The 18,346-nt window shown below is 42.4% G+C and overlaps 2 protein-coding genes across 3 annotated transcripts; one reads left to right on the top strand and one right to left on the bottom strand.

Annotated features, from left to right (window-relative positions):
- Positions 1–1,486: 1,486 nt before the first annotated feature.
- Positions 1,487–6,407, bottom strand: GEMIN6 (gem nuclear organelle associated protein 6). The gene is given in 4 exon segments (XM_042447322.1): positions 1,487–1,743; positions 1,745–1,949; positions 5,312–5,451; positions 5,833–6,407. Coding segments are annotated over 4 exon segments (534 nt in total). The 5' UTR covers positions 5,851–6,407; the 3' UTR covers positions 1,487–1,572.
- A 300-nt stretch (positions 6,408–6,707) lies between these two features.
- On the top strand, positions 6,708–14,355 carry SRSF7 (serine and arginine rich splicing factor 7). 2 transcript variants are annotated; one of them, XM_042447201.1, is made up of 9 exons: positions 6,708–6,820; positions 9,083–9,263; positions 9,352–9,528; positions 10,378–10,452; positions 10,535–10,636; positions 11,169–11,222; positions 11,699–11,734; positions 12,274–12,315; positions 12,628–14,355. In XM_042447201.1, exons 1-9 carry the CDS (start codon positions 6,793–6,795, stop codon positions 12,680–12,682), a joined length of 750 nt encoding a protein of 249 aa, XP_042303135.1. In that variant the 5' UTR covers positions 6,708–6,792; the 3' UTR covers positions 12,683–14,355. The 2 variants fall into 2 exon arrangements, with proteins under 2 accessions (XP_042303135.1, XP_042303144.1); XM_042447210.1 differs by lacking the exon at positions 12,274–12,315.
- The last annotated feature ends 3,991 nt before the right edge of the window (positions 14,356–18,346 follow it).

The following is an 18,346-nucleotide window of genomic DNA, read 5'->3' as shown; positions in this document are numbered from 1 at the left end:
TTATTATGGTCATAAACCAGCACAAAATGTGTAAGTCTAGAAATCTTAGTCAAAAAAAACCAACCCAAAAAACCTGGGTTGACTAATCCACAGGCCAATTTAAGTACAGTACTCTTACCAAAATAGAAACCATTCCCTTCTCTGAGTAGTAGTGAAAGGCAAGAACTTAGTCCATCCCAGGAGAACCTAAAAGAAACACCAGCCCCCACTGCTCTTTGCTGTGGCACTGCTTCTGTCCTTTTTGAATGCCTGGATCAGAAAATAGCATTTTTGGCACTATTTTCCTTTGCTTTGTCTTTTACGTCCTATGTTACATTCCTCTAAGTTTTACCCTTCCCTTATCCATGGGTTATATCAAAATCCATAATTTTGGCCCCCAAATATACCCTCAACTTATACATCAGGTCAACGTATACACAAGTATACAGTGGTCCCTTCCCTTACACAGGGAATCTGTTCTGGACCCCCATGTAAGGGAAATTCTGCGTATGCTCGAGCGCCATTACTCCTTCTGGCATGGCTTTCAGCGTATGCTGAAAGCCTTGTATATTGCGCCTGCATATGACGCAGATGCACAGTATATGGTAATACTAGACTGCCGCAACCCCCTGTGGTACAACATCCTGCAAAGACTGGCAGCAGTTATGAGATCATAAACTGGACTTACAGTATCATAACTGCTGGACATGTATATTAACAGTTGTGAATGCCTGGTTGTGACCCCCTCCCCCACCCAACCTATCTTTGCACCTTGGCAGTGCTTCAGCCAAAGTGGTTCCAGGGTGCTGGAGATCACAGTATTAGGAAATTACATCTGTGGTGCTCTCCTAGTCTTGGAGCACCTTGAGACAAGCAATTGTAGCAGGACCTAGATGGTTTTCTCCAGCTACCTGTTCTGGATGTTCTTAGCAACATTTCCTGGTGCCCCAATCTCCAGCACCTTGGAAACATTTCAGTTGGGATGCTGCCAACATGGGGTTTTTGGGGAGTGGGAAGGGTTTGACATCCAAAACACACTGCAGAAATAATCCACTTTGAGAGTGCTCCGATACAGAAGGCTAAATGTCTCACAAAAAATACAGTTCCCAGAATTCCCTAGCACTGAGCCAGGGTGGTTAAAGTGGTCTCAAACTGAATTATTTCTGCAGCGTGTTTTGGACCATGGACAGTTGCCTAACCTTGAAATTGTTTAACCCTGAAATGTAATTCTTTCCAATTAATATAAAAACCTGGAAGGGGGAGCATAGTCCTTGTGATAGTTTCAATATTTATAGATATTTAAAATGAAAACAGCATGCTTGCTCGGATATTTCAGTTCTTTTGCTTCTGTATTATGTTATATGCTTCAGAAAGATCCTTAATACTTTGGTAGTAACCAGGCTCCAATGCCTGAGGTGCTAGGTGTATCTCTGTAATTTTCTTCTGGATGTTTTCATATGAACTTTCCCAGAATCCAAAAGAAAAAAAAGACAACTTGAATGCTTACTTCCTTATGAAAATACCGGTATATATTTAGACCTAGTGTAAGGGGAAAAAATTGCAAGTAGTACATAGATTTTACAAGTATAACCATCATTGTGGAAGTGCAAGGTAACTTTCTATCAACTGTTGAACTCTAGACAAAATTATCTCATTGGAACCATTGCAGTCTTCTGGTCCATACGGTGGGTTAATAGTTAAAACTCCTGCAACACACAATGATGATTGTGATTCTCCTTGTTCTTCTACAGGGATATGGTTTTTTCACCAGCCAACTTTTCAAACTGTTTTTCTTTTGATCCAACTCTTCTTGATTATAGGTTTGGCTTTTTTCAGGCATGAAAAGGTGTGCAAGCTTCCCTTTCATCTCATCATCTGCTTCAGCCACTATTTCAACATCTTGCACTGCATGACCCAAAATGGCTGAAATACATGTTTTTCCATTCTCAAGGAAATTTGCTAAAAGAATGCTGTGAAAACAGATTCACACACACTTTGATGAACCTCAAGAGATACATAAATATGTGCTATAGACTATCAAATATCTGTACTTTATATTACCCTCATCTAACCAAACAAGCCCTTGTAAGTACTTAGAACAAAACATGTGAAGGTACAGCAGCAACATGGCAATGAAATACACAACCTGCGGCACTGCAAAAACATCAAAGACTGGCTTATTTTTCACAGGATCTCTTCATATATCACAGCCTTCAGATACTGCAATATGCTAGCTTTAAATACAAATATTTAAGAAAGAAGGATATTTTAACGTATTGGAAATAAGCCCCCATGACTAAATTGGTTGCATTTAGATTTAGTCACCTTCATCTATAGTCCAAAATACACTGCAGAAATAATAAATGCACTGCTTTAACTGCCTTGGCTCAGTGATAAGGAATCCTGGGAATTGTAGTTTGTTGTGGCACCAGAGCTTTCTGACAGAGAACGCAAAATGTCTTACAAAACTACAGAGCCAGGGGAGTTAAAGCGGTCTCAAACTGGTTTATTTCTGCACTGTGTTTTGAACCTACCTAGCCCAAGGAACTCAAATCCTATGAATAGCTTCCCTTAAATCTAAAGAGTGAATTACTCCCTTATAAATATGGGGGGGGGGGTGAGTTTGGAGAAAAATGATTAACCACCCATGTTATTTTTTGCTCAGCAATACTGATCAGGTGAGTGATTCTCACTACAGTTGGTCCTCCACATTCGCTGGGGTCAGAGGCACAGGACTCCCATAAAAGTGGAAAAACTGCAAAACAACAACAACAACACTGCTTTTACCTGAGAGAACATTTCTCTAGAAATCTCTAGGTCCTCCAGTCCAACTCTATGGTCAACATCTGCCAGAAACTGACCACAGAATCTTAGTGGAGGACCTACAAATGCCTAGAGATGTAGCCAAGGGTCCGATTAGGGGAATTTTAATATTAGCTCAGTATTGCAAGGGGGGGCCTGCTACGACGACCCTGCAGAATCGTCTCCCATTGTGTCTACCAAGAGACCAGGGAATTCCAATAAATAGAGCTAAGACAGACTTCTAAAATTAATATCCAATTTATTTATAAGGGGGAAAATGCACACAGTTCACTAACACACACTCACTCATACAAGGCTCAGGAAATCAAGAGTGGAAATAGGGAATAGTTCAAGGCAGTACTAGGGCTATACTTACTCCAGTAGGCTTCTTCAGGAGTCCAAATGGAATATGATGGGGGTGGCATGAGGCTCAGCCATAGAATGACTGGGCAGGAACCAGGAGTCAGGAGCCAGGCCAGGGTTCAAGGGGACAGAGCTTCCCCCCTGAAATGCAGACTGGCCCAGCCCAGTGAACAGGCAAAATCTTGCTTCTGGCAAAGGTGTTTGATGGTGAGAACAAAAGGTGTTTGGTTGCTTGGCCATTGTAAACAAAGGCTTTGTATTGTCTTGTTGAGGCAAAGTTGTCTGACAACAATCAGGGGGAGATGGTAGATGAGTTAAAGTTAATCACTGGCTCATCAAGTGTGCGACCTTTATTCTTAGAAGTGATGGTTTTCCCTATAGCAACTCCCAAACCTTTCTGTGGGGATTTTCCAAAGTGTTGCTTTTCAGGGGTCTTGTGAGTATGACTCATCTGCCTACCTGACCCACTGCTTTTAGGATTATGGCTGCCAGCCTGGAGGTCAGTTTGGGATCATGAAGGAACTCCACACACACTCCAAAATTTATTAAAATCCATATGTGATAACAGAGAAGTGCTTTCTCTAGTAATCTCCAAGTCCTCCAGGGCAACTCTACGGTCAATTTCCAGCACAGTTGCACTGGAAGACCTAGAGATTCCTAGAGAAGACATATTAATCAAAGCCACAAATAAAGCTGCAAATGTGGAGTGCTGACTGTAGTACAGTAGGATAATCCTTAATTCATAAAAGTTTCCTCCTTTCACGGTAAATACCAAATCTCAGTATAACCAAAGTCTACACACAAAACTCATAGAGCGGTAACACTGATGTAAATAAAACAGTTCTCTTGGAATCACAACTACATCCAGCATCACCCCTCACATCTTTATACATGTCCTGTATAAAAAGAAAGAGATGACCTACAGAATTACATTAGGGAAAATGCCAATGGGCATGTACATTGAGTTTCATGAGTTTACCCCACTGTTCAGTAAGAAACTGTGGCCTGTCTCTACACACTTGCAATGAAAAAAAAAAGGGTGTCCCTCCTGCACATGGGACAAAGCATTCATTAAAGCCTCAACTTGGGCCCGGTACATACCTCCCTTTGCAGTGCCCTTGTCACGTGTGAGAGTTGCCTGGGGGGCAGAGCGCCCACACGCCCTGCAAACCTCGCATGTGACGAGGGTGTAACAATGGTGGCGCCCTGTTTACATGGGTGCTGCCATTGTTACGTAAGTGCTGCGCAGCACTTATGTAACGAGTGTGCCAGTGGCGCACTTGTTCTGCCGCCGCAGCTTCAAAAGAACCCGCTTTTTGCGGGTTCTTTTTCCTCTGGCGGGAAGTGCTGTTTGGCGGCTGAGGCTTCCCGCCTGCAGAAAAATAGGCGCCAGCAGGCCACCCTTTTTGGGCAGTCTGTCCTGTGCCTTTGACAATGCTATGAAAAACATTTAGAGCTTTTAATGATACTCTCATGTTGCTGCTAAACCTTGTATTGGTAGCCATTACTTAATCATACCTATTCACTTATACTAGTGGACAAAATATTTACCATAACTAATTACAGCTGGCCCTCCATATCTGAAGCTTTCATTTTTGTGGGTTTGATTATTTGTGGATTTGACTAATACATTCTCTGTGGGAATCTCTGGGTCGTCCCCGGCACAACTCTGCCAGAAACTGACCATACAGATGTGCTGGAAATCCTAGAATCATCCTCCAGCATGATTCTATGGGCAGCCTCTGGTAGATGTTGGCCACAGAGTTGAGCGGAGAAGCTGGAGATTCCTATAGAGCTGTTCTCTCAGGTAAAAAGAATAGTGTTTTTCTTTTATCTGTGGTTTTTCCACATTCACAGGCGTCCTTCACCCCTAACTCCAGTGAATGTGAAGGACCACTGAACAGGATTTCCCATCCTTGTTCTATCCCCTGGTTTTGAAAGTAAATTAAAATTCACCTTTCTCCTTCTCAAGATAGGAGACACTGGTTGTTGTTTTTTAAACTTTGACATGAGATAGTGTTGTTGTTTTTTAAATGCTGTATTTATATCTTCATGCTTTGTATTGTTTTTAACTTGTACTGTTTTAAGAAAATTTGTAAGCTGTCTTGAAAATATAAAAGAATATTAATAATTATGCTAATTGAACCGAGGCTGAACTCCTACTTACTTGGCAGAGACTGGGTCTACTGTCAAAACCCATCCTTTATGCTGGTGTTTCTCAGCAGATAGCACTCTGACTTCCTTGTTCACATAATTCAGCCACTCCAAAGGACTCTTCCTCCGCCAATCGGCCATGTTTCCTGTTTCCTGAAGGCAATGAGTAAAGCAAAGCAGAAGTTGTCAGCAAAGGTGTTCTCAGCCATGTCAGAGCAATGGGCTTGTGTCTGCGTGTGTGTTGTGTGCCCCCAAGTACCAGTAGTTTCTGACTTATGGCGATCCTAAGGCAACCTTGCCATGTTGTTTTCGTCGTGGCAAGGTTTGTTCAGAGGAGGTTTGCCATAGCCTTCCCCTGAGGCTGAGAGAGTGTGACTTCTTGCCCAAGGGCTTCACCCATTGGGTTTCATTGCCCAGTGGGACCTTGCACAGAAGCAAAAGGAACTAGCAAAAAAACCAACCCACAACATTATATATATATATATATACACACACACACACACACATGCACACACACATATATATAATACATACATAAACACACAGAGACATATGTAAGAGGCAACTCTGCCGCGATTTGTCACTGTTTCAGTCTGCCTCCAGCCGGTTGTATTTGGGCTGAAGACTGAAGCAATGCGACCTCAGCCATGAATCTCAGATCCCAATTTATTAGTGCTTTCTTCTAAATCCATGGGATTTTTTAATCAATCTCTCTCTCTCTCTCTCTCTCTCTTCCATGTTCTGTAAGGGATGCCATCTTCATGGGGCTTGATCCGGTGGGGACCCGAGCGAGTGCTCCGTATAATACGGCTGCGATCCAGGGACTCGTGGCTCCTGGTTGCTTTCCATGCCGAAGGCCTCGTTGTTCTGACCGGGAGAGAAAGGCGCCTTCCATCCTCAGAGGGATGTCTCTGCGCCTTCAATAGCCCTCATTGAGGTTCCAGGGATAATCACCCACTTTGAGCCCGCGTTAGCTGCCCTGGCTCAGTGCCAGAGAACCCTGGGAACTGAACTGCAGTGTGATTGTGGCACAGAGCTCTCTCTCTCTCTCTGACAGACGCCGGAGGCTAAATGTCTCGCAGGACTACAGTTCCCAGAATCCCCCAGCATGGAGCCAGGGCAGCTAAAGCGGTCTCAAAGTGGGTTATTATTCCTGCAAAGTGGGCTTTACCCGAACGTTTCCCCAAAAAGGCGGAAGCAGAGCGCCCTTCTTTACCTCAGCAACGCTCCAGCCAAGACGACGCACTCAACGAAATAATAACGATATCAATAATAACAATAACAGTATCAAGCCCCAAAATGGCCGCCGCCGCCGCCGGCTCCCTCCTCCCAGCCGTTGCTATGGAGACGGAAACCGCGGGCTTTTCCCGCCGAGCTCGCGCGGGGCCGAGGGTTCGCGACGCGCATGCGCGGCAACGGCGGAAACCTATATAAGGCCCCGGAACCCCGCATGCGCGCGGCAGACGGTTGGCTAGTTCCCTCGGAGAGGAGAAGATGTCGCGCTACGGCCGATACGGAGGCGGTGAGTGAGAGAGGGAGGGAGGGAGGGAGGGAGGGAGCGAGTGGCCGGCGAGGCGGGGAAGGAGCGGAGGAGAGGGGAAACCAGCGCCGCTTGGGCCGCCTTCCTTCCGTCCTCCGCCGGTTCCGAGTCCGGGTTGAGCGCCAGGCCACAGCCGCCATTTTGCCCACGCTGAGAGCGAAGGCCTGGCGAGCGAGGTCCGTTATCACGGCTTACGCCTCTGGGCCCCGATTGAGACTAGAGTAGGCCTCGCCGTGGTTTGAGCGAAGCCCTTTCCCCGAAGGCTCCCACGCGCCGTTCTCCCTCCTCCTCCTCCTCCTTCTCTTCCCTCCGATGACGCCGCCGCCGCGAGGGTAAAATGGAGGCGGCGCCAAAGATGGCGGCAGCGCCTCCTCTCCAGATGGGCGCCTTTGCCGCCGCCGCCGCCGCCGCCTTTAAGGGCAGGGTTTGGGGGAGAGGCGAGAAGGAACCGAAGGGACGGACGGAGGAACTGCGCTCGAGAGCGGCCTCCCTTCCGCTTGGGCCCTTTTGACGCGCTTTCGTAGTTCCGCCCGCATCCTCCCCGCAGGAATATCAGTAGCGCCCCCGGGATAAGAGCACACCTCTGGGCATCTCTAGGCCCTCCAGGGCCACTCTGTGGCCAGCATCAGCCGGGCATCGGCCACAGAATGGCGCCGGAGGAGTGTTCTTCGTAGGCATCCATCCCCAGGCCCTCCAGGGCGGCCTTTGGTTAAAGTTGACCATAGAGTTGCTCTGGGCACCGAGGGATTCCCGGAGAGAACACATCAATCAACCCAGTCAATAATCGCATCCACAAATAGGGAAGGATGCGTGTGTGACTATTCCCTGACTGATATGGATATCACCCCAGAGCCCCAAGATGCTCTTGTCCCTCCGTATTCGCTAGGGTTAGGGGCCCAGGACCCCCCCTGAATATGGGGAAACCACAAGGAACAAAAACACCATGTTTTCTACTTGAGTCGAGGACACCTCTCTGGATCTTCCAGGGCCACTCTCTGGCCAACATCCCACAGACCCTGGCCATACAGCTAGGTCTTTCAGTGCAACTTGTAGTTAGTTGACCATAGAGTTGCACTGGAGGACCTAGAGATTCCTAGAGAGTATATTAATCAGGTACACAACTATCAGTGCTGCAGATACGGAGGGAGGGGTATACTGCTTCATGCCACTCCAAGCAGTTTACAGCCATAAGCTAATTGCCCCCAACAATCTGGGGACTCATTTTAGCGACCTTCTTGGAAGGAAGCAAACGTCTCTCTTCCGGCCGGCCTTCCCAGATTAACATTAGTCAGTTTTCTATTAAATCTATCAAGCATCCACTACTGTCCAGCTCTGCCTCTGCCTTGTTTTAACAACCGTTTAATATTTAATTGTATTTTATTATTTTATACTGTAATGATGATAACTGTTTTATGGGTGTCTTATTATTATTAGCCGCCTCGATTCTGTTGTGGTAACAGAGGTTTTCTACAATTCCCAGAATTCCATAACATGGAGTCATGGCAGTTAAAGCAGTCTCAAATCCGATGATCAGTGCAGAGCGAATGCAGCCTCTGTCAGAGAGTTCTGGTGCCACAAGTTACAAAACCCAGGGTCCCACAGGATGGAGCCATGGCAGTCAAAGTGGGGCCTCACTGCATTATTTCTGCAGCGCATGTGCAGCCTTCCTGATTAAAGGGGGGGGGGGGTTGTGGATGTGGAGCCCCAGAGGTATTGCAGTGCAGTGTGTCAACCAAGCAGGAGCCATTTTGGGGGGGCTTGATTTTGGGCATGTGGAGGGAGTGTTCTGTGGAGGAAGAGGATTTTGTTTTGTGATATTTTTAGGCAAACTTCTTTCCCATCCTTTGGGGGGTTAAGGACGTAGAAAGTGGTTTTTTTTTCAAGTGGATTGTCATTCAGTTAATTAAATCCCATTCTGGGAGAAAGATGAGATATAAACCCTTGAAATAAATAAACAAAATAAATTGATGTAACTCATTGCTGCACTCAGGTAGAGGAAAATCAGACATGTTCTGGACACGGTTAATTTCCATTTGGTTCAGATAGTCAAAATGCATTGAAGGGGGGCCTCAGGGAAGTAATTGTGTCAGTTAAAGTAGTGGGCGTTCTTGACAAGTTTAAAATTCCCACCACAGCGACCTTTTTAATGTTCCTAGTGGAGAATCTGTTGCATTATCTGATCTGACCTTATAGCTTCACAGGGATAATTCTTTCCTAATTGCAACTCATTTTTTCTTTTTGCAGAAACCAAAGTGTATGTTGGGAATTTAGGAACAGGTGCTGGCAAAGGAGAGCTTGAGAGAGCCTTTAGCTACTATGGGCCGTTACGAACAGTGTGGATTGCACGAAACCCTCCAGGATTTGCGTTTGTTGAGTTTGAAGACCCGAGAGATGCTGAAGATGCAGTTCGTGGCCTAGATGGAAAGTGTGTACAAATGCTAGTTCAATACAAAATGCATGTATTTTTACTGTTAATTATTCAATATATTAAGTGCAATGATTTTCAATTGTAGGGTGATCTGTGGCTCCAGGGTTAGAGTGGAGTTGTCAACTGGTATGCCTCGCCGATCTCGCTATGATAGACCTCCAGCACGGCGGCCATTTGATCCTAATGATAGGTGTTATGAATGTGGCGAGAAAGGTCATTATGCTTATGATTGTCATCGCTATAGCCGTCGGCGGAGAAGCAGGTATGTGTAGATAGAAGCAAGTTTGATAGCAGTTTAGTCTTAGTTTTTGTAAGCAAAGAAGGAAATGAATGTAAATGTTGTAATTATATGGGTATGTTAACAATTGTTTATTTATTGTATTAAAATGTTAATATGTTAATAATCAACCTGGTCAAAACCTTTCAGGTTTCTTCGTTTGAGTCAGTCGCCTTGATTCAGAATGTCACGAGCCTTAAGATTTCATGCTGAGGCGCCTTGCAAATCCGACAATTAAGATCCTCCTAGACCTTGAGGTGATCAGCATAAGAGGCCAGATCCCCTCGAGCCATCTACACCTAGCTTCACCTTATTCTTTAAAGGGCAGAAAATTTGAGACGGTGATCGCCGTAACAGTAAATTTGGCTTTCAATTTGGGGCCCCCCTCCGGTTTAAAAAGAGGAACACCAGATTGACCACATTCCCACCTAGAAAAATCTTCTTGCGTCAATCAAGCCTCACCTGGCTCATTTGGCTGTCAGTTTGATCGTCGTTAGATTGAAGAGAACACCTAGATGCAGCGATCGGCTATAGATACTTCTAGATCGTCTAGATCTGCTAGACCTTGGGCCAAAGAGGGTCGACCTGCAAACTTGCAAGGTTTATTTTAAATACACATTACAGTGTTTTATATTATGATGTAATTCTAAAATGTTAATGCAGTTTTAACATTTTTTTAGGTAGTAAAAATACTGAAGACAAATAGGCCCTGATTTTTTTTTTCAAGTGACAGACACTAATTTTTAGATATCTCATGTTTTGGCTTCAGCAAAGGTTCACATGTTACCTTTTGCACTTGTGGTCTAATACTTGTCTTCTCTAACCTAAAACTAGGTCACGGTCTCGTTCTCATTCAAGGTCCAGAGGAAGGAGATACTCTCGCTCACGCAGCCGAAGTCGTGGCAGGAGGTGAGCACTTGAATCAGTAGGGAATTTTTCTCTAGATTGACAGAAATTAGCCTAATTGTATAACTGCAAACCATCTTTTCAGATCCAGGTCTATCTCTGCTCGCAGATCTAGATCGCTTTCTCCGCGTAGATCCAGGTCTATCTCGCCACGCAGATCTCGTTCGGGTTCTTTAAAGAGATCAAGGTAATTGGCCGATGCATTTATATGACTATGGAATCAAAAGGTGCTCTGGTAGGAAGACTAGAACAGGTGGGCAACTGCTGGGGTCTAAGGGGCTCATAAGCCTTCCAGGGAACCTTGACTGGCTGTACCTTGCCATACTCCTAACAAAAGTAGTATGTCCCCCCCCCCCCATGCCATTTTAGAGGGCATGGGAGGCATTTTTACCATGTTTGAGGAGCTGGTCTGTTTTGCCCCAAAATTAAAGTAGGGTTTTTTGTTTTGTTTTTTGGTACTGTTTATGACAACAGTGTGATTAGGTCCTATATTTAATCTATAGATTCAGTTTAATGCTTTTGGTATTACTTGTATTGGTGCTCAGTTGGAACCTTTCCCAGAATATAAATATTAGTGTGACAGCTTTCTACAACCTTATTTAGTATATTAATGTTAGCATTCTACCTAATAAATATATGAAACACCCAGGCAGTTCTTCATCTGATCTGCTTTAGTGATTGAACACATCATGGAATTGAATACCTTCTTTTAAATCTAGGTCTCGATCCAGATCAAGGTCTAGGTCCAGATCCATTTCACGACCCAGAAGCAGGTAATCTTTAATTTATACTTACATGTTTATAGTTCCACTTGTGTAGACCTAGTCAAAATAGCTAAATCTAATGTTAACAGAGTAGATCCACATGGAAGTGGGGGATAACAAAGTGCTTGTTACTCCTATTAAAAACTGTCCTGCAAAGCTTTATTGTGTTGGTATATGTCCAAAAATTGACTTTCTCTCTTGAGCCAAGCAGAAAGACTCCTGGGTGATTAGTTGCTGTTAAACAGAGTTGCACTGAAATTAACGCTGAAGCAAAAAGCCTCAGAGTCCCTCTTGCCACATGCACACACTGAAGGAGCCTCCACGTTTTTCCTCAACTTATCCATGAGTCATGGCAAAATCCATAATTTTGGCTCCAAGGCCTGCCCTTGACTTATACATAAGGTCCACTTATAGTCAAGTATATACAGTATGATAATGGATAACTGTTCTTTACACTAACGCAACTTATTTGTTGTTTTTTATAGCCGTTCCAAATCAAGATCAGCATCTCTAAAGAGAAGGTGAGCTGAAACTCTGCAGGACACATTACATTGCATAGAGAATTGTAAAACAGTAATAATTTAATGTTTTAACTACAGAGCTGTATTGAATGAAGTTTTAAAAAAAAATAAGGGAAAGGGGATTGAAAGAGATAAAAGCACATCTTGGAATTTTGGGAGAGGTTGGGGAATACTTGCTACCCACTGTCTCAAACGTTGAAATATAATCACTTAGAAGTCTGTATCGAATGATAGGTTTTAAGTGAATCCCATATTCTGAAAGGATACATTTCCTTCCTATACATCAATTGAGCACATTGATCTTGTTACGTTAATGGACAATAAATGTAAATGGCTCAAAATTAAACTGAAGACTTGAATTATGATGGCTGAAACCTGCAAATTTTTGGGCAAACTGCTGTGCTGCAGAACAGTCACTAGACATTGAACATCTAGCTGGACAGAATTAACAGATTAAATGTCTCATTTTAGTTACTCAGATGAGTAAATGTGTTTAAAAGCATTTTTACTTGATTTAATCTTTAGTCTTGCTTTTTCAGTTTTGATATGAGCCATTTATATCCATTCTCCATTAACTCAGGGTAAGTATGCATCTTGTATACCTCAAGAGAGCTTGGTGCTATTTTTATGTGGGAATGGGGTGCATGCAAATGTGAGTTTACTTCAGTATTTTTAACATTGTAGTCATTGCTTCACTTCAAATTAACAGTCTTTTTAAAAGCAGCATCCAAATAATTAGTTGCTAGGATCAAAATTACTAATGACTATAGCTAAGTGCAGGTAGCATGGATTGCCTAGTAAGAAGACTAACCCATTTAATTTCTTCAATGCTTTCTACTAATTTAATGATGGGTTGCTTCTAGTGATGTGGTTCTCCCCTCTTTTATTTTTAGTCGTTCACCATCAGGAAGCCCTCGAAGGAGTGTGAGTCCTGAAAGATTGGATTAGAATGACAACATGTTTGGAAGAGTTTTGTTTACGTTATTCTAAGGGATTTCTTTGTTGTTATTGAAAAATGTAAGCATTTAGTTGATCAAACCCCTTTTCTAGGACTAATGCAGCAAGGATCTGGATCTTCTAGTAATATCTGTAAAGGCTGCTCCAGTAGACTAGTGCACAATTTCTTATATGTAATAACAACTTGTGATCTGAAAACTGGGTCTTTTTATGGGCACATGAAATAAAATGTGTATTTCTAACTTTTGCTGTAATGCTATTTGCTTCTGTTAATATTTCAAGTGCATGTTAAAAGCAAGTTACAAACAGCTACATTAGTGTTGTACCTGAATACCGTGCAAGGTTGTTGACTTAAAATAATTGTGGCTGTCAGTACCCTCTCTGCATCAAGCTTAAACATGATTTACTTAATTTGGTGCTTCAGGCTGCCTGAAGTTAGTTATTTTCATGTGCAAGGGGGGTGTTCCAGGAAGCTGCTTGTCTGTCTGGTTCTTTAATAGTTTGTACCTGTGTCCAAGTTCCACTGTTAGCTTCAAAAGTCAAGTGTGCTTGTCAAAGAGGTTGCTCTTTAGCCACTACAGGCACAATTTTGTAACTGAAGCAAGGTACCCTTAAGATAATAGCAGATGGTGATTTTACTTGGCTCTTATAGAGCAGTAAAATAGCGCTTAGGCTTTTCCTCCCTGGGAGATAGAAAAATAACAGACAAATCAAAACCCTGTCTTTGAAGCTGAGAGAGGAGATTTTAGTTTAGAACTAGTCTTTGGTCTATTAATAACTTAATTTCAAGTAAAAAGAATGTGCAGTGTGCGGAGGCCTGTTAATTTTAACCTTGGGCTAAAATTGTTTTTGAGCGATTTCCTTGCCTATAGCTGAAAACAATGGCATTTTTTGTTAATGATTTTTAAAGAATTTTAGAAAAAGTAGTATACTTAGGACCAAAACAGACTGCAGAAATAATTCATTTTGAGACCACTTTAACTGACCTGGCTCAGTATTAGGGAATTTTGGGAACTGTAGTCGGTTGTTGCACCAGAGCTCTCTTAACAGAGAAGACTCAATGCCTCACAAAACTACTGTTCCTAGAATTCCCTAGCATTGAGCCAGGGCAGTTAAAGTGGTCTCAAGACATATTATTTCTGCAGTCTGTTTTGGCCCTTAGTTGTCAGTGGTACATCCTATACACCGTACAAACCATATGCCCACGCAGGTGTAATTCTTCTCATTGTGACTTCTAAAAAGGGTGTGGTTTTTTAAATAGGTAATGGTCAACAATTTTTATTGCCTGGGCTTGGCATAATAGTGAATGTGCAGAATGTATTCTTTTGAGAGTGGGAAGACGTTGAAAGCCAAATTCAAGCAGTTGCCTTTATCAAACATGTCTCATCTGGAAATCCCAGCTAATGATCTGCTGTCAACAATGTAGAAGCTAGCTTTTAATCAAAATGTAACACTCACCAGGTCTTTACAGAATTAGATCTTGCTATCTGCATCAGAATGGATAAATAGACTTCAGTGGGAAAAAGGCTGAAAACAGTCATTTTAGTATCCCTGTTAGTCAGATAACAGTTCTTGCTTTAAACTGTCTTGATATGGATATATTTATGATATTCAATGAATATGCTGTTCCTGATTAATAAAAATGCTTTCCATCTTTTAATCAAGCAGGTTGCTTACTCTTACAATTAGTAATTCTCAGTTCTTAATTTTTTGGGGAAATATAGCAGGAAGGGTCAGTTTTTAAGGCCTCAGCAATGTATGCACTAGTACTTCGGTATTAGTATTAATTTTGCACAGAACTCTGCTTCTGGTGTGACATTCACCAAATGTGGAAATTCGTGGATAGTGCCCAGGGAAGCAGAATCTTTCAGAGATTGCGAGGGTCTGTACCTGCCTCTGATCATATTGGCCCCTTTAATTGTAAGTTAATTACGAAAGTAAGATAACAAAGTAGATTTTTTTTGTCTATAGAGTAAATATACTGCTGTACTAGTGGGAAATCCTGAAATAAAATGGGTATAGCTACTTTGAAACAAATGCAATTTGTTACTTTATTAGCAGGCACCATATTTTACCTTTCATATTATACTGGTCAGTTTGAGTGTAGCACTGCACATTCTCCTTCCTATCTATATCCCACAGGCACAGCTATACAAAAATGTATAACCTACAGAAAAATGTATTAGCCTCCCTTGTTAACTTTAGAGAAGTCTCAGACTTGTTGAGTCTTCAAGTAAGTCTTAACTTCAACAGAGTGATACCTTTATTGGCCAGCCCAAATGCACAAACATACATTATGCAGTCTTTTGAAGCTCTATCAGCTTTTTTGTTGGGCAAAAAATCCTTTTAAAAAGAGGAAGATGCAAATGGAGTTTAATTTTCATTGTCCTTTGTCTCAGTCCCCATATGAGATGTGTGGCCTCAAACTGCATTGAGATACTTTGAAACAAACTGAACTACAGCAGAGACAACATCTATATAAAATGTAGGCCTGTGACTCAACCCGGTCATCTTTTTTCCTCCTATATGTTTTTTTAAACTTTTGTTTGACAAGCCAGTGGCACTTCAGTAGCTTGTATTTGTGCATTTTAGCTAGCCAGTAAAGGCATCTCTCTCACAGATATTGTTTGATTTTTGCCTATGGCATTATGTGGCTACTTCTAATATGTTCCTTGGAAATTACAGTTAAAACATCCTGATGTGCATTTTGAAATAACTGAACTTGGACTACTTTTCTCCAGTTTCAGCCTTATGTGTAGGTATGCAAAGCAGTCATACACTATAATGTTGACAGGTTCAACACATTCTCTTGCTGGACTATTTGGATTGGGACTGTACTCTCCCTTGACTCCTTCCACAAAGTCCCCACCCTGGTGTACAAAAACAGCTGGAGTGGTGTTGCTTTCAGCTTATTCCAGTTGATGTTGAACATCAAAGGAAGAAGTATGCAAAAGGATCTCATAGCATCTTTGAGACCAAAGGAAAGAAGCTGGTTGCATGAGTTTTCATAGACTTTAGCCTACTTCCTCACATCTGAGGAAGTAAGCCCAAGTTTACAAAAAAAACCTATTTGTTTATTTATGTTATGCTGCTTTTCTCCCAGAAAGGGACCTTAGGCAGCTTACAAATAATGCTATGTTATCAGCTTCTTTTTTTCAGTTAGCGTCAAAGGTGCTACAAGGTTCCTGTGCCTACTGATTTTGCAGACTAACATGGCACAGAAAAGGAGCAGTCATTATGTGAGGGAGTTACACTGATGTGTACTGTCTTGTCCTGAGTGGCCTAGTTATGAGCTAGTTTTTAAAAGTTTGAAACTCAAGTAGATAAATAGGTACCACTTCGGTGAGAAGTTAACAGCGTTCCATGCACCTTGTCATTTAGTCATGCTGGCCACATAACTACAGAGTTATCTTTGACAACGCTGGCTCCATCTATTAGGGCTGAGAAACATCCTTGACACCCTGTAGGGCTTACAGACATCCTGTGTTCAGCAGCCTTGTCCCCTTTTGCAGCTAGCATTCTTGGGATGATAATTGGGTTTATCCCACATGCCAACTCAACCAGGCAAGTTCTTTTTTTCATTGGATCTGTTGAAACTCCCCCTTTCTCTGTCAGTTTTTATTTTCCTGCCCTGCCAACCTGACCTTCAAGAACCCTTCTCCGGTAAATTCAGAGTTTTACAGTGAAAAGGAATAAAAATGCAAAGAGAAAAGGAAAAAATATGGAAGGGAAAATGAAGGTAGTTGAAATTGAAAAAAAAATGAGAGGAAGAAACATGATATTTTATTTATTTATCATATCTTCAAAAACAACATTTAAAGTTATTATCCAAAATAATAGGGCTGTTGACATCAACAGTACATTTAGTTCCTTGAGGGAGATTTCATACAAGATGTTTACTTGATCTCACACCATTAAGCGATTGGGAGAAAGCAGCATTATGTAGTGAGGATGCTATTCCATTTGAGGAAAGAATTGAAATGGTGATTACTGGACAAAAATAATTCTAGACAAAGGAGTACTTTTTGTAATTTGGGATCTAATATGGATAACAAAGGATGTGAGCTTAACCAGTTGGGATGCTCAGTGCAAACAGCTCTCAATGGGACACAGCAGACAAGAAGCACAACATAAATTACATGGAATCAAAGGCATTAAGATTTGGCACTACTCAAATTTGCAACTTTGGTGCAGGAGCATGTATGAATTTTTGAAGGTAGACCTAGATCAAGAAATATATGGCCTCACCCAAAAGTCTGGCAACTAGCATGACTTACGCTGTTTCAATGTCTTTAAGAGATGTATGTGAGGCAACCAGTTGAAGTGGACTGGCAACTTTCGTTAAGCATTACAAGGTGGTACCCAACTATACAGATTTGGCATCGGCTTCTTTTGGGAGAACTGTTTCAGACAGTGGTTAAGCAGTAATTGAAATCCCATCCTATGTTGGAAGCTTGCATAAATCTCAACTATGGTGGCTTGCTCCATCTGCCATGCTGAGAATGAGAAGTTGTATTTACCAAGAAAGTTCATTCTGGAATAGCAGAAGCTACACCTGTCCTTTAAGAGATGTTAACAATGAGTGGAAATGGGGGAAGGGACAGTAACTAGGTTAAATAGCGAGTAGAGTAGAGTAGAGGGACAGCCAGAAAGATAATAAAAGAATGGAATTCTTTAGGCAGGACAAGATAAGGAAATTGACGGAGGAGAGTTTCAATGGATCTAATGGAAAAAATGCAGGACAAACCTGCCATCCTCCTCCTGCCATCACAAAATGAATATTGGTAAGTACTACTTCTCATTCTACACCCTAAAAGACTATGCTTGACTGGAGTACTGAGCAGGAGTACATTTACCATGACAGTATATGGGATGCGCTACTTGTGTGTGTCTATGTGCCTTCAAGTTGCCTGTCAACTTACGGTGTTCCTGAGAATGTCATAGGATTTTCTCAGGCAAGTACTACTAATGTCATTTTGCCAATTCCTTCCTCTGAAATCTAGCGTACAGCACCTGGTATTTATTTGTAGTCTCCCATCCAAGTAATAATCAGGGCTGACATTGCTTAGCTTCCAAGATCAGATGGGCTCTGGTGCCTTTTAGGGTATTTAGTTCTCATATCACGAATATTCACAATACAGAGGAGCAATTCTGGCAGTTATCTATGTTCATGGGCAAAGCTAAATTTTAAACAAGTAAATCCAATAACATCCAAACAGTGGCGCTTTACAGAGCACCCAAAAAGGACAAACCGCGTGGTTCCCTGGCGCAGCAAAAAGAACCCGCAAAAAGTGGGTTCTTTTTGCGTCGCGGAAATGACACTGCTAAGCGTCTGCTATGCCAAAATGGCGGCGCCCATGTAGAATGGGCGCCATTTTGTATGTGCTTGGCACGTAATAAGGTTAGGGGCGTCTGAAAAGGACGCCCCTTCCTAACCCTAGTACATGCCAAGCACGTACTTTTGGGCGGTGTGTAACCCGCCAGTGATACCTTTCTTGGGCCAACCAAAATGCACAATTACATGTTGCAAGCTTTCAAAGTCACACTGGCTCAAGAAGCCGTCATGTTTTGCATCAGAAAAACTAGGTGGTGTAGCGATAAAGCATGCCAATCAGTGCCAATATTAGAAAGAAATGCTTTACCTTTGTTGGAGGC

This window comes from Sceloporus undulatus, chromosome 1 (assembly GCF_019175285.1).
Source record: "Sceloporus undulatus isolate JIND9_A2432 ecotype Alabama chromosome 1, SceUnd_v1.1, whole genome shotgun sequence".
Classification (NCBI taxonomy): Eukaryota; Metazoa; Chordata; class Lepidosauria; order Squamata; family Phrynosomatidae; genus Sceloporus; species Sceloporus undulatus.
The sequence above is the reverse complement of the archived record's forward strand: the minus strand, read 5'-3'. Positions and strand labels throughout refer to the sequence as shown.